Here is a 15,381-nt window from a genome sequence, read left to right on the forward strand (position 1 = left end):
TTGGGAGCGTTAGTGCATCGATGCATACCCATGGTGCATCGGTGCTTCAGTGTAAAATTCAAATATTTTGACCGTTGGACCCTTAGTGCATCGGTGCACTAAGAGTGCATCGATGCATCAAGTGCATTCGATGTTTCAAAATAGCCAGAGTGCATCGATGCATGATTGGTGCATCGATGCATCAAATACATTCGATGTTTTCATAAAATCCTCAGTGCATCGATGCATGGTATGTGCATCGATGCATGAAATGCATTCGATGTTCAATTTAATTCATGGTGCATTGATGCATGGATTGGTGCATCAGTGCATCACCCTGAAAAATTGATTTTAGGCTTGATTTTGGTTCAAAATACTTTGTGAAAATTGTTTAAAAATATATGAAGTATAAAACACAATTTTACACATTTAGTAAGGTTTGAATTTGATCTTGAAAAGACTTGGAGTAATTGATTTGATATTCGAATAATTGTGTCGAATATACTTATAAAATCATTTGTAAAATCTTAAAATTCATTTAAACTTAATTTGTTATATCGAAACACAAAAATGTTTTCAACAATCTCCCCCTTTTTGATATAACAAAACATTTGTGTTATTTTAAGATTTTCTAAAAATTTGAAATCAATTTTGAAAAATTAATCCCCTTACTATGACACTTCTCCCTTTTAAAACATTTTATGTAACACCCCCAACCCGTACTCGACTCGAATACGAGTCTGAGGTGTCACATTGACTTTTCAAACTTTGACTCTCGACAAAATTCAAAGAAAATTTAAAACTTTCATTAAAATAAAAACTGTTTATTTACATAAATTGACCAAATTAACCAAAATCGATCAGAGCATATTCAACTCAATCAATTAGTACATGCCAACTATGTTCAGATTAACCAAACACATTTAAATTATCTATTTTCTGATATGAAACTTTGTAAGGAAAAGGATGACCTGTCTTGCTTCTCTTAGCTCTTTACTCTTCTCACTTCTGTAACATACGTGTGAAACAATCACACGCTAAGTCGTTGACTTAGTGAGACATAAAACATATAATAAAACTCTAACTCGTAATCATGCTTGAACAATTTCTACTAACATATCACATACAAGCATCACACCCATATATACATATAATAATTCCTACTATGCACCTTTCATATATTCATATATATATATATATAATCCACGCATACATATAATTATCTTTTTCCTATCATTATCATATTATCACCTTTCATATTTCTATTCTCTTGTTTATATGATCAATTAAGCTCATATCATATATCTTATAGCATATACAATAATCACTAACACACATATATCATATCATATAATTCATATCACAAAACACATATATACATCACATACATTACATTCAATGTTATCTCTTATTAGCCTATGTGCACCTGTGAGAACTGTAGATATGTGAGTCTATTGAGGTTATGCACTATGCTGTCACCACAGCTCGTATGGGGTCCCACTAGGGGCTATGAGATTTTTCCCAAATGACCACTATGAAATATCCCGAAGGATTACTGTATGTCCCGAAGGACCTCGTAGACCCTCGACTCTTGGCATGCCAACTATACTTATAGCTCTCGTATCATATAACATGGGCATTATATTCATATCACTTCACATATTCACATGTACATTTCACTTTTCATATGATTTCATAATCATCTGTCACTTAGCTTATAACATTTCTCTTGTGTTCATATGGCATGTAACTCATTGTCATCTCTTATTCTCATATGATTCTCATACATCAAGTATATCACATAACATATATTATTCAAGTATATTCACATGTCACATGGCTATGTCTTCTCATGTATTTACTTTATCATATTCTCCTATGATTACCTATTTTATCTCATAATCATAGTTCACATAGCACATACAAAACATATACATTCATAAAATCAAACATACATATATTTCATGTCATTTATCTACCTATAATCAAGACTTCATGCACTTTAATTATCGGAGATAGACTTATCACAAGTCCAATTTCCATATCATTCTATAAAATAAGATGCACTCACCTTGGCCTCACTAAGTTCGATCCACTTTTATGATTTTTTTTCTTTCGATCGAATCTTAACTTGATAATCGTTCTGGAACTTGTTCATGTTCGATATCTACATAATCATACATTGATACATATCAGTATCCAATTAATATACACTAATCTATCATTTCGTAGACCAAAATAAATGTCTATTTCAATTTCCCCTTGAAGTGCATCGATGCATTCTACAGTGCATCGATGCACTACCCATGCATCGATACACAAATTACCTTCGATGTTTTCATTTTTAAGGGGTGCATCGATGCACTTCCTGTGCATCGATACACACTGAAAAATTTCTGGAAATTTACCCTTGATGCATCGGTGCACATTGAATGTGCATCGATGCACATAGCCTAGAATTCCAATTTATACCCAAAAATCCACTCTTTTCAGCTTAATTACTTCATATATCATCCTCTTTCTTATTCTTAACTTACATACTCATATTCAAACTCATTTCTATTCATTAATCACCTCTTTAACATCAAAATCCTATTCTCCACATGTAATTCAAGAATTACACCCAAATTTTAACATGTTACAAATTCAATTCTATTGCTTCTAACTTCTTAATTAAACACTTGACAAGTCAAATTCATCATTGGAACTTCAAAAACCTTTTTATAATATAAGTTCATTTATAAACCCTTAATAGAAATTCATTTTTAATTCTCTCTCTTTGGTGTTTTAAACTTATATAAGCTTTCCTTAAGCTTATATAACCCCCAAAGACTCAAATCCAACTTAAAACTATCAAGAAATCAACAGCTAAACCAACTTAACTTCGCTCTTGGCTTCCACGTGAAGAAGAAGAAGAAAGGAGAAGAGAACTCTTGAGAATTATCTCCCTTTCCACGTGTATTTATCCTTACCAATCCCATTTTTAATTTATTTCTTGGTCAAATGACCCTTTTGCCCTTTATTTCCTTTAACAATTACTAAATAACCTTCATCATATATATCCAATAATCATTGAACTATTTCATTCTTCTACTTTAGTCACCAAATTCTGAAACTTTACAATTTGGTCACTAACCCGGTATTGCGAATGTTACATTTTAACACTTAACATTTCTCCCCCTTTTTGTTAAATCAAAAAAACTTAAAAATCGATCTAAACAAGGTTTTAAAAAACATAGTCAATTGATTAAATATATATATATAGCTTAAGCTACTAAGATCACAATCAAAAGAGAGAATAGCCATTAGTTCCATAAACAATATTCATAATTAAATGTGAAATGACATAATTGGTCAAAATGAACTAATATGATGAAAAAATTAATAATCATTAAGCTCAAAATAATAAAGATAAAATCAAACCAAATATATATATATAATAAGTTAAAAATCCATAAAACATCCAACTCCTAACAAATTCAAACATTTATCAATAAAAAAAAACAAATATCAATCCAAGTTTTAAAAACAAGAAAGCATGGAAAAGGTCTAATCCATAGGAGAGTCGGGAGGAAGAGGATAATGAGCTTGAACTTCAAGAGTGAGCGCGTCCATACGTTCATGCATCTCCCGCTGAAACTCAGTAATCTGAGACTCCATGGAGGCAAACCTCAGATCAAACGACTCCAAGAAGGATCGAAAATATGGTGGCATTTGATCTTCTTGTCGTGCCGGTTCTGGTGCAGGCTCATCGTCTGGAACATGATCGTCGATATCTTGCATAAGTTGTTGAAACTCAGGATCATCGTCAGCAGCCGGTTCCGGAAGAGGAGGAGGAGCACGAGAAGAGCTAGGAGCAGCTCGTGAAGAGCTAGCTCCCGGGGTTTGCTTACCGGGTCAAAATACCCAAAGACCAGTTTCCTCGTCTTGCTTCCAATCCGCTTTCTTCAAGAAAGTAAGATTGATTTGATTTTGGAGTAGGATAGGATTGTCGAGAGAGACGTCTAGATCGAGTTTGATAAAGAGGTTACTCAAAAGACATCCATAAATCAATGTTTCGACATGTTTTGAAGGAACAATGTTTATGATGTCCACTAGTTGACTAAAAATAATGTGGGACAAATTTATTTGATCTTATTTTTAATACAGTGCATCCACCATAAATCCCTAGCACGAAGAGTGGAGTACCTACCTCCGGATGGTCTAAACCACCAAGATATCATCAAATGAAGAAAACGATCGTAATGAGATCGTAGAGTACTAACACTAGAATTTGGAACATCGGGATATTCCACATTTTTATTCTCATTATATGACCCATCATCATCTAACCCAAAATGGAAAGCTATAGTCTCGGGGTTAATATTAATATATTGGCCTAAAAGATAGGATCTAATGGCAATAGTCCCACATTGAGTTTAGTTTTGAATACATACCGCATTGGAATAGAAAATGCAAACTAACTGTTGATAAATGATAGGTTTGAGCTGAAACATTTTATCAAACTTTCAATCTTTAAGAACAGGAAGATATTCAAATTCAATATCTATCATAGCTTGAAGAGAAAGAATATGCTCTTCCCGGATTCTATAAGATTGAAAATAATTTCTGTACCTAGAGTACAATTCGTCTCTACGACGCTCATGCATGTTAAAACAAGATCCTAATAGAGATAAAGGTGGAGGAGGAACGGGATTAGGAGGTTGGTTTGAACGAGAATGACTCGATGAAGTTCTAGGGCGTTTGGGATTAGACATAGTTTAGGAATCGAAAAAAGGAATATAACCTGCATATTGAAACACATGTATGCAATTTAATAAATCCCAAAACTCAATTTAAGTCATCAATAATTCAAGGTTCTCTAAATCAAATTCTAATGGCAAGGTTTTGAAAATAATCTTTTTTGAAAAATCATAATATGTATATGAAAACAACATAATTAAATCAAAAACATCAAATTTAAAAATTAAATTCAGAATTTCGAAATACACATTTTTTTTAATTTCGATTTTTTTTTGAAAATATGTAAGTTTTTGATGAAATTGGTTGTAAAATCTAGTTTGAAATCATCAAATACTCAATCCTCGATATAATGTTCATCCTAGAACTAATTAAAATTAGTCCTAAGATTAGAATATGATAAAATAGAGGTTTTTAGAAAAATACCTTGAAAATTTTGGATTTGAGAGGAATGAGATGTTGTGTTGCACGATTTAATGATAGTAGCAGGATATGTAGATGAAATATGAAAGATTTCTGATCAAAACCGAAGGATTTGGAGCAATTTTGAGAGTAGGAGAGGGAATGAGGTGTACGACTAAGAGAGTTTAGTTTTAGGGTTTGAAAATAAATGAGAAAATAAGCCTTATAAACCCTAAAACCAGACGGATACATCGATGCATGACCCTGTGCATCGATGCACATTCAACCTGTGCATCGGTGCACCTTCATGGTGTATCGATGCACATTCAAGGATGCATCGATGCACTGTTATGTGTATCGATGCATGAAGCACAAAAATGTCAAAAAAATCTGTTTTAAACACTCAAAATGCTAAATTAATTGGCTCTAGTGTATTGATAACTCATATATTGAAAATTAATCATGTTCAATCAATCAAATTAATCCTTAAACTACTTTTGAACATAAAATTAATTTTCATCAAGCAACATAAACTCTCTCTAACTAATAGCAGAGAATGCAATCAAAGATTATTATTATAAGCATTTTTAATTTATACTTAAAAGTGATAGGATTATTTTAAACACTAAGTGAAGATAGGCCAGTTAAACCTAATTCTCTCCTAAATGTCTAAAATCTTTCTTTGTCTAAAGGTTTTGTAAAGATACCCGCTAATTGGTTCAAAGTATCAACAAATTCTAGAACTACATCTTCCTTAGCGACATGGTCTCTAATGAAGTGATGTCTAATTTTAATATGCTTAGTTCTAGAGTGTTGGATGGGATTTTTAGTGAGACAAATAGAACTAGTATTGTCACACTTGATAGGAATGATACCTACTTCAATTCCATAATCAAAAAGTTGTTGTTTCATCCATAAAACTTGTGCACAACAACTACCGACTGAAATATATTCCACTTCAGTGGTAGATAATGCAACACAATTTTGTTTCTTTGAAAATCAAGAAATCAGCATATTTCCAAGGAATTGGCAAGTACCAGAGGTGCTTTTCCTATCTAATTTGCATCCTCCATAATCCGTATCAGAGAAGGCATTCAAGCTAAAGCTAGAGTCTCTAGGATACCAAAGTCCTAAACTAGGAGTATCCTTAAGGTATCTAAAGATCCTCTTAACAGCTAGTAAATGTGATTCCTTAGGGCATGATTGAAATCTAGCACATAAGCAAACACTAAACATAATGTTCGGTCTACTTATAGTTAGATAAAGCAAAGAACCAATCATTGACCTATATAATTTAACATCCACACATTTACCTCCTTCATCTATGTCAAGATTTGTCGATGAGCTCATTGGAGTGTTATGTGGCTTCCCATTTTCCAGTCCAAACTTCTTGAGCATATCTTTGACATACTTAGCTTGATTAATGAAGATGTCATCTTGTCTTTTCTTGATTTTGAGTCAAGAAAAATGAGAGCTCCCCCATCATGCTCATCTCGAATTCACTTTGCATTAGCTTAGAAAATTCTTGGCAAAGAACATCATTAGTAGAACCAAATATTATATCATCAATATAAATTTGAACTAATAATAAATCTTTACCTTTATGCTTTAAAAACAATGTAGTGTCAACCTTCCCTTTTGAAAAACCTTTTTCAATTAAAAAGTTTGACAATCTTTCATACCAAGCTCTAGGAGCTTGTTTTAAACCATAAAGTGTTTTTGTCAATTTAAGAACATGATTTGTAAATTTTAAATCTTCAAAACCTAGAGGTTGTTCCACATACACCTCTTCCTTTATAAAACCATTTAAAAATGCACTTTTAACATCCATTTGGTATAATTTAAATTCATGAAAACATGCAAATGCTAATAACATTCTAATTGCTTCCATCCTAGCTATGGGAGCGTATGTTTCATCATAATCTATGCCTTCTTCTTGAGTATAGCCTTGAGCAATAAGTCTAGCCTTGTTTCTCATTATATTACCACTTTCGTCAAGCTTATTCCTAAACACCCATCTAGTACCTACAATAGATTTATTACTAGGCCTTTCAACTAATATCCATACTTTACTTCTCTCAAATTGATTTAACTCTTCTTGCATAGCCATAATCCAATGTTCATCTTTTAATGCTTCTTTAATATTCTTAGGCTCTATGCATTAGATAAATGTAAAATAATTACAAATATTTCTAAGAGAAGATCGAGTTGTTACCCATTTGGATGGATCACCTATAATCTCACCATCCTTGACATAGTTGTACTCTCTTGGGTAAGATACTTCTCTTTCTTCAATGGTTGGATTCTCGAGAGGATCTTGAGTTTCCTCATCTTTCGTTTCTTCCTTTGATGATGGTTCTCCAACGTCATGTTCAACGTCATTTATCTTTATAATACCTACATCATCATTCAAACAAGAATCCTTCCTCGGAAGGGGATTATCATCGAAAACAACATGTATAGACTCTTCTACAACTAAAGTTCTTTTATTAAATACTCGATAAGCTTTAAAATTTAAAGAATAACCCAAAAGAATTCATTCATCACTTTTAGCATCAAATTTGCCAAAATTGTGTTTACCGTTGTTTAAAACAAAACATTTACATCCAAAAGGATGAAAATAGCTAATGTTAGGCTTTTTATTTTTGAAAATCTTATATGGAGTTTTCTTTAAGATTGGCCTAATCATTACTCGATTTACAACATAATAAGCGGTATTTGTGGCTTCCGACCAAAAATATTTTGGCAAATTGTTTTCACAAAACATGGTTCTAGCCATTTCTTCTAAAGTTCGATTTTTCCTCTCAACAACTCTATTTTGTTGAGGGGTTCTAGGTACTGAAAAATTATGACTAATACCATTAGAATTACAAAAATCAGTAAATCCAAGATTTTCAAATTCAGTTCTATGATCACTCCTAACACTAGTTATAGAGTAACCTTTTTCATTTTGGATTACTTTTGAAAACGTGATGAATTTTTTTAATGCTTCATCTTTAGTACTTAAGAATAAAACCCAAGTATATCTAGAATAGTCATCTACCAAGACAAATACATATTGTTTTCCACCCAAGCTAGTAGTCCTAGTTGGCCCAAAAAGATCTATATGGATCAATTGTAATACTCTACTAGTTAATACATCATTAATGGATTTAAAAGAAATTCGCTTTTGTTTTCCTTTAGCACAAGCATCACAGATTTTATCATTATCAAATTTAAGCTTAGGCAACCCTCGAACTAAATTTCCTTGAATTAGCCGTTGCAAAACACTCATACTAGCATGTCCTAGTCTCCTATGCCATAACCAACTATCATGCTCATCCTTAGCAACTAGGCATAAATTAGTCATATCAATAGAGTCTAAATGCACCATGTATATGTTTCCTATTCTATGACCAACAAGCATAATCCGATTAGATGCAATGTCAATAAAATTACAACCATTAGTTTCAAACATGACATTGAATCCTTTATCACATAATTGACTAATACTTAAGAGATTATGCTTTAATCCATTCACATATAAAACATTTTTAATTTGTATGGAAGAGGTATTACCTATGGTACCTATACCTTCGATGTGACATTTTGAATTATCACCAAAAGTCACTTCTCCTCCATTTTTGGCGTTAAGCTCTATGAACCGGCTTTTGTCTCCGGTCATGTGTCTTGAGCATCCACTATCAAGGTACCATGAGTTTGAATTTGTTTCTCGTGCCTTGTAGCAATTCTCCTTTTCCTACAAACATATATTAATTTCTAATTTTTGGTACCCAAATTCTTTTGGGTCCATATTCATTAGTTTCCAAAATCCTAGTCCCCTTAGGTATCCATTTGTGTATGATATCTTTATCTTTAGCAGTAATGAGTCATTTAGGAACCCATATACTTCTAACGATTTTTCCTTTAGAAGTTCTTCGGGGACCTCTATGATTGTAGTTTTTAAAACTTTTTCTAACAAAGTTGGATTTTGAATTTTCTCCATTTTCAAAATGTTTTGTTCCAACTTTATCAAAAGAAGCTTTAAGATCATCAATTTTTTTTGATGATCATCATTGACCTTTGAAAGTAAATTTTGCAAATCCATATTTTTCTTTTCAAACTCTTCTAGTTTGATATGTAAATCTTTGATTTTACTTTCAATATCGTTTTTGGTTTTGGATATGAGTTTATTTTCATTTTTCAATTTTGAAACATCATTTTTATATTTTTAAAACAATTTCTCATAATCCGAAGCCAACCCATTATATTCCTCTAATAGCTCATCATAAGATAAATCATCAAATTCTGAGGAGTTAGAGGTTACCTTAGAATCTTCCCCGAATGCCATCAAGCACAAGTTTGCTATTTCTTGTTCCTCTTCATCAGAACCCTCTTCATCGCTCCATGTAGCCATATGAGCCTTGTGCTTATTCTTTGATTGACCCTTTCTTTTCAATTATGGGCAATCATATTTGACATGCCCCAGTTTTTTGCATTCATAGCAAATGATAGGGTCTTCTCTTTTGATTCATTTTTGAGGCCTTCATTTCGTTTGAATTTTTTTTCTCGGTAAGGTCTCATCATTTTTCTGAACCGTTTGGCAAACAATGCCATTTCCTCGTCATTGTCATCTTATCCAAATCACTCTCATCTTTTGTGGATTTGAGAGCAAGTCCAATATTTTTCTTCTTCTCCTTCTCCCTTGGTGTCTCGTCAATCTTATCGAGGTCCACCTCATCTTCAAGCATCATTTCATGAGTGAGGAGGGAACTGATTAGCTCTTCGAGAGTTAAAGACTTTAGGTTCTTAGCCTCGATGATTACAGTCTTCTTGGATTGCCATGATTTTGGAAGTAAGTAAACTAACTTCCTCACAAGCTTTTTTTTTAGAATGATCTCTCCATATGATTTGAGACCATTAACAATCGTTGAGAATCTATCCATCATAGCTTTGATATCTTCATTTGGTTTCATCCTGAAATTTCATAGCTATGTGTTAGAAGACTAATTTTAGATTATTTTACCTCGTCGGTGCCTTCATGAGTGACTTATAGTTTATCCCATATTTCTTTGGCGATTGTACAAGATGAAACTCTACCATATTCATCTGGTCCAAGAACACAAAATATGATATGGATGGCTTTGGATTGAGCTGGAACAATTTTGTCTCTCATTCGCTCCACAATCTTGGATAAGTGAGAGGCTTTATATATATGTCTTCTACAACATTCCATGCTCCCATGTCACTTGCCTGAATGAAATACAGCATCCTATTCTTCCAATAGGCATAGTTAGCTCCATTGAAGAAATGAGGCTTGTTGACGGGCATCGAATCGAGACCGGAGTCGACATTTGAAGTAGTGGCCATTGATGACTTGACAATCGATGTAACTCTTCCCGAATCGACTCAAGTGGCGATTAAACCTTCAAATGAGTGAGACTCTGATACCAATTGTTAAGTTAATCGATCGACGGAATCAGCCAAGAGGGGGTGAATTGGCAATTAAAATTTTGGGGGAAGCTTTTGCAGAAAATTAAAAGTAATTGCACAACGATTTAGAGTGGTTCGACTTTCTTAATCAAAGTTTACGTCCACTACCTTAGCTATCCACACTAAGGATTTTCCAACAAATTCACTAATTTGTTCTTTCTTTTGAGGCCAAAGAGATAACCTTACAACTCCCTCAAGAATATACCCCAATTCTTGAGAACACTCTTTCTCAAATAGAAGATTACAAATTTGCAAACTTACAAGAAAATCCTCACAAGGTACATTGTTTGCACAATTCTAGAACAAAGAAAAGAACACTAAAAAATGAATACAATTGAGTACAAGTAGTGTTCTTGAAAGCAAAATGAATATTGAATGAAAAATAGGCTTGAAATGCTCAAACATGAGGTTTGATTATTTCTCTTTGATTCTCTCTTGATTCTTGTTGATTGTTATTTCTTGTTGTTGATCAATGGCTTCTAAGCTTGTTTAAATACACCTTCAAATGATTCTGAACGTTGGGGATGCTCAGTGGAGTCAATAGAGCCGTTTAAGTGTGAAAACAATTAACTAAAGAAGTTGGGATCGTCAGTGCATCGATGCATACCCATGGTGCATCGGTGTATCAGTGTAAAATTCAAATATTTTGACCGTTAGACCCTTAGTGCATCGGTGCACTAAGAGTGCATCGATGCATCAAGTGCATTCGATGTTTCAAAATAGCCAGAGTGCATCAATGCATGACTGGTGCATTGATACATCAAATGCATTCGATGTTTTCATAAAATCCTCAGTGCATCGATGCATGGTATTGCATCGATGCATGAAATGCATTCGATGTTCAATTTAATTCATGGTGCATCGATGCATGGATTGGTGCATCGGTGCACCACTCTGAAAAATTGATTTTAGGCTTGATTTTGGTTCAAAATACTTTGTGAAAATTGTTTAACAAATATATGAAGTATAAAACACAATTTTACACATTTAGTAAGGTTTGAATTTGATCTTGAAAAGACTTGGAGAAATTGATTTGATATTTGAATAATTGTGTCGAATATACTTATAAAATCATTTGTAAAATCTTAAAATTCATTTAAACTTAATTTGTTATATCGAAACACAAAAATATTTTCAACATTATTTTTATAGTTTCTCTTCATAATTTTAAATAATTTTTTAATAAAACTAACGAGTATTATATATTCAAAAAAAATTATATCATTAATTATAGTTTATTAATGACTGTCATATAAAAAATAAACTTTAGATTCCACTTAGGGATGATAATTTAATATAAAATCGATAGTAATAGTATAATTTTTTCAAATAAATTTATGAATAATTACTATAATACTCCTCTCTCTATTTTTTTAATCAAGTCCTTATTTCATATCGGGTCGGGTTGCATCGGGTTAGATTTATACTATAAAAATTTAGATTAAATCAAGATCAGATTGAGGATATATATTTTTTGGGTCAGGTCAAGTCGGGTGGAGAATGTACATTTTCGAATTAGATCAGCTTTAGATGGAGGATATATATTTTCAGATTAGGTCGAATTAACTAAAAATCCAACCTGATCCAACCCAAATCTTTGTAATCCATAATTCCACTTTTAAAATAAATAAGATATCAACTTGGAAAAATACCAATTTGGCAGCTAAATCTTAAAAAAAAATTGACATTTTGAGTCGACATTAATAATTCAGTAAATCGTCACCGTTGATCGCCATTACTTTGTACACAGCAAATGAAGCACCGCTGTCGCACTAGTTCATAAGCAGAGCATGCACAGATAAATGCCTTAAAATCCCTAATCTTCTTTTTCTTCTTCTTCTTATTGGTTGCCGCCTTTCTCCATAGCTTCAAAGCATTTTTCACGGGTAACTCTCTTTTCCCATTAAAAATAAGGTTTGGCTAATTATGCGTGTTGCTTTGTGAGAAATTAAGGAACTTTTAATAGAATATCTGGAGAAAAAAAAAAGAAAATTACATTTGCTAATAAAAAAGTTTTACCTTTTGTTTTTAGCTCTTTTATTAGTGAAACGATTCCTATGCTTTCATGGTGTAATTTAGTTCATGCATTTGTCACAGTGACCCAATAATGTATATGCCATTGAGTGGTTGATTTGATGTTTTCGTTTGAGCTGATTGGAAGAGGATACATATATGTTTATATGTGTTTGCTTGTCGAGAAAATGAGGGAAAATTTAGCCTTAACTTTGTTGTGGTGATTGGAATTTAGTAAATTTGATTGTTTTTAATCTTTGTGTTGGATGATTGACATAGGATAAACTGAACATGAGTCGAGGTAGTATGGCAGGGTCGAAGGGGAAGAAGAAGGGAGTTGCCTTCACTATCGATTGTTCGAAGCCAGTGGAGGATAAAATCATGGTCATTACCTCACTGGAAAAGTTTCTCCAAGAGAGAATTAAGGTTGGATGCAAGGCCGGTGCACTCGGTGAAACCGTAACAATCACCCGTGATAAGAGCAAAGTTACTGTCACTTCTGACGGCGATTTCTCCAAGAGGTAAAATGATAAGAGATTGCTCCATTTGTGTTAGGATAAGATTGTACTTTTCTGCTTGCATGAGTGTGTCTTTGTATCATAAGCTTTCTTGTAGTATGGGTACTTAGAAAACATTGAGGAAGATACTCAAGTAACCTTTTCGGCTTGCTTCAAATTGAGGTCAGTTTTTATCGTCTGCGGTTATGGTAGCATTATTTGCTTCCATATCCGACCGATAACTCGGATAACTTGTATTTTATATAATGAATTTGAGTAGAACTAGATCAGACATATTCCTTATCAGCATATTATGAATATAAAATGTTGAGGAAGATACTTGGTTAACCTTCAAATGGAGGTTGGTTCTGATAACCTTCTCTTATGGTATCATTCTTTACTTCGAGCTCCGAGTAATGACCCTAGTGTTGGCATGCGTGGTTGATCTTCGTTTCACGGTAGGTATTAGTTTTTTTTTTCATTATTTTCATTTGCTTATGAACTCTTCAACCGGCATTTTTCTACGTTGTGTTGCTCGTAGTTTGTGATACAAGTAGGACTATCTGGCATTGTGGTGGGATGTGTTCATGCACTGATCCAGTTTCTCCAATTTTTTGTCTAGGTATCTGAAGTACTTAACAAAAAAATACTTGAAGAAACATAATGTAAGGGATTGGCTCCGAGTGATTGCGTCCAACAAAGATCGAACTGTTTACGAATTAAGGTACTTCAACATTGCTGAAAATGAGGGAGAGGAAGAAGATTGATACGTGAGGGAACATCCAGTTTGAGGCTTTGAACTATGAGGTTTATGAACTTTTTGTTACTTGGTGAACATGGGATTTTTCAATGCCCCTGTTTAACAGTAAAATAGGGATGGTTCGGGACTATTTAAGGATCTGGGGTTGTTTCTACAATGTTCATTGAAGTCGTCATGCAATCCAGATGATTAAGGAGTCGTTCTACCTTCTCGGCGATTGTGCGTTACCTTTTTTCAATTTAAAGGGAACTTGTACATTTCTGACGAGTTTCCCCGAATAAATTTTTAAAATTAAAGGGGACTCGTCGTGTAGTCCCAATGATTTCCGAGGAGCAACGAGTTTCCTTAAAATAAAAAAAAAATCATGCAAAGTCGTCGAGAAGGTAAAATGACTGTCATAGTCATCTGTATAGTAGGACGAAGTTGGTCCATACTGTAGAAATAACTCCATATCCATAAATCATCCATCCTGAGTCAACTCCATTTTACTATTTTTTTCTTTCAATTACAAAATTTCCTTCAATAGTAAATTTTTGTCGAGTAATTAATATTTCTAGACATTTCAATTTTAACTTTGAAATTCTGATAAGATTAATCCGAGTCTAATCTAATTCAATTTAATCATAGAATTCGATCAATATAAACACGTTCAATCGGAATTCAAAATTATCTAAATATAAATTTATTTGAACTCAAAATGATTTGAGATCAAAATAGGTTTGAATAAATAATTCGAAATCGTTTAAACTTTAGTTTCAAACTTTGATTATCTGTTCAATCAGTTATAAACTCGATTTGATTTGATTTTTTTTTAATTCGGTTGAGTTATAAAATATAAATTGAAATTTTGGTAATTAATAAAATGATTTTTAAGTTTGAGTCAAATTCATTAGCTTTACATGATATATGTATATTACATATGAAAAAATATGAAGAAATATATGTATATATCATATGAGGTTATAGAAAATCATTTAAATTAGAATTAAATAGTACAATAAACACCAATATTTACAATTATTTCAATGTAAACTCGAATAATTCAGTTGAAATTTTATAAAACTATGACTTTAAAAAAATCAAATGAAATTTAAGTTATAAAATAAGACTTGTCAACTCAATCTTAACCAAAAATCACTTATAAAAAACACTTTTCCATAACTTTTTTAAAATTAATATTCTCAAAAAAAAATTAATTCGACTTAATTGAATATTTTCCATTTACATAAATTCCTACCAAATATGGGGAATCATATCTACCTAGGAACTCCCAATGTCGTCTCCAAAATTATTTCATATTTATCTTTCTTCAATAATACGCAACCCCAACGCGCAACGTTCTTCCACTATGTGTATGCAATTTCTCATCACCCGTGCATGCATGCATAGATATATACATACATCTCAGTGTTTATCAATGTCATCAATCTTTCATTCATATCATCAATCATTCGGTCAAATGTCAAGTTCCCCAGCACCACCATTTTCTATTTTGGACCCTTCTTTTTCTTCTTCGGA

At 32.7% G+C, this 15,381-nt stretch overlaps 1 protein-coding gene across 2 annotated transcripts; it reads left to right on the top strand.

The window, feature by feature from the left end:
• The first annotated feature begins 12,383 nt into the window (after window positions 1–12,383).
• LOC120163279 (60S ribosomal protein L22-2-like) lies at window positions 12,384–14,340 on the top strand. Of its 2 annotated transcripts, none has more exons than XM_039173250.1 (3): window positions 12,384–12,480; window positions 12,882–13,127; window positions 13,726–14,340. In XM_039173250.1, exons 2-3 carry the CDS (start codon window positions 12,898–12,900, stop codon window positions 13,868–13,870), a joined length of 375 nt encoding a protein of 124 aa, XP_039029181.1. In that variant the 5' UTR covers window positions 12,384–12,480; window positions 12,882–12,897; the 3' UTR covers window positions 13,871–14,340. The 2 variants fall into 2 exon arrangements, with proteins under 2 accessions (XP_039029181.1, XP_039029182.1); XM_039173251.1 differs by having other exon boundaries at window positions 12,396–12,479; window positions 12,886–13,127.
• The last annotated feature ends 1,041 nt before the right edge of the window (window positions 14,341–15,381 follow it).

This window comes from Hibiscus syriacus, unplaced genomic scaffold, assembly GCF_006381635.1.
Source record: "Hibiscus syriacus cultivar Baekdansim isolate YM2019G1 unplaced genomic scaffold, ASM638163v2 tig00111440_pilon, whole genome shotgun sequence".
NCBI lineage: Eukaryota > Viridiplantae > Streptophyta > Magnoliopsida > Malvales > Malvaceae > Hibiscus > Hibiscus syriacus.

Bases quoted from the DNA above. Each gene is read 5' to 3' on its own strand.
- LOC120163279 (XM_039173250.1), top strand. From the start codon at position 12,898: ATGAGTCGAGGTAGTATGGCAGGGTCGAAGGGGAAGAAGAAGGGAGTT. The intron at 13,128-13,725 runs GTAAAATGATAA...TTTTTTGTCTAG, and splicing joins GACGGCGATTTCTCCAAGAG to GTATCTGAAGTACTTAACAA.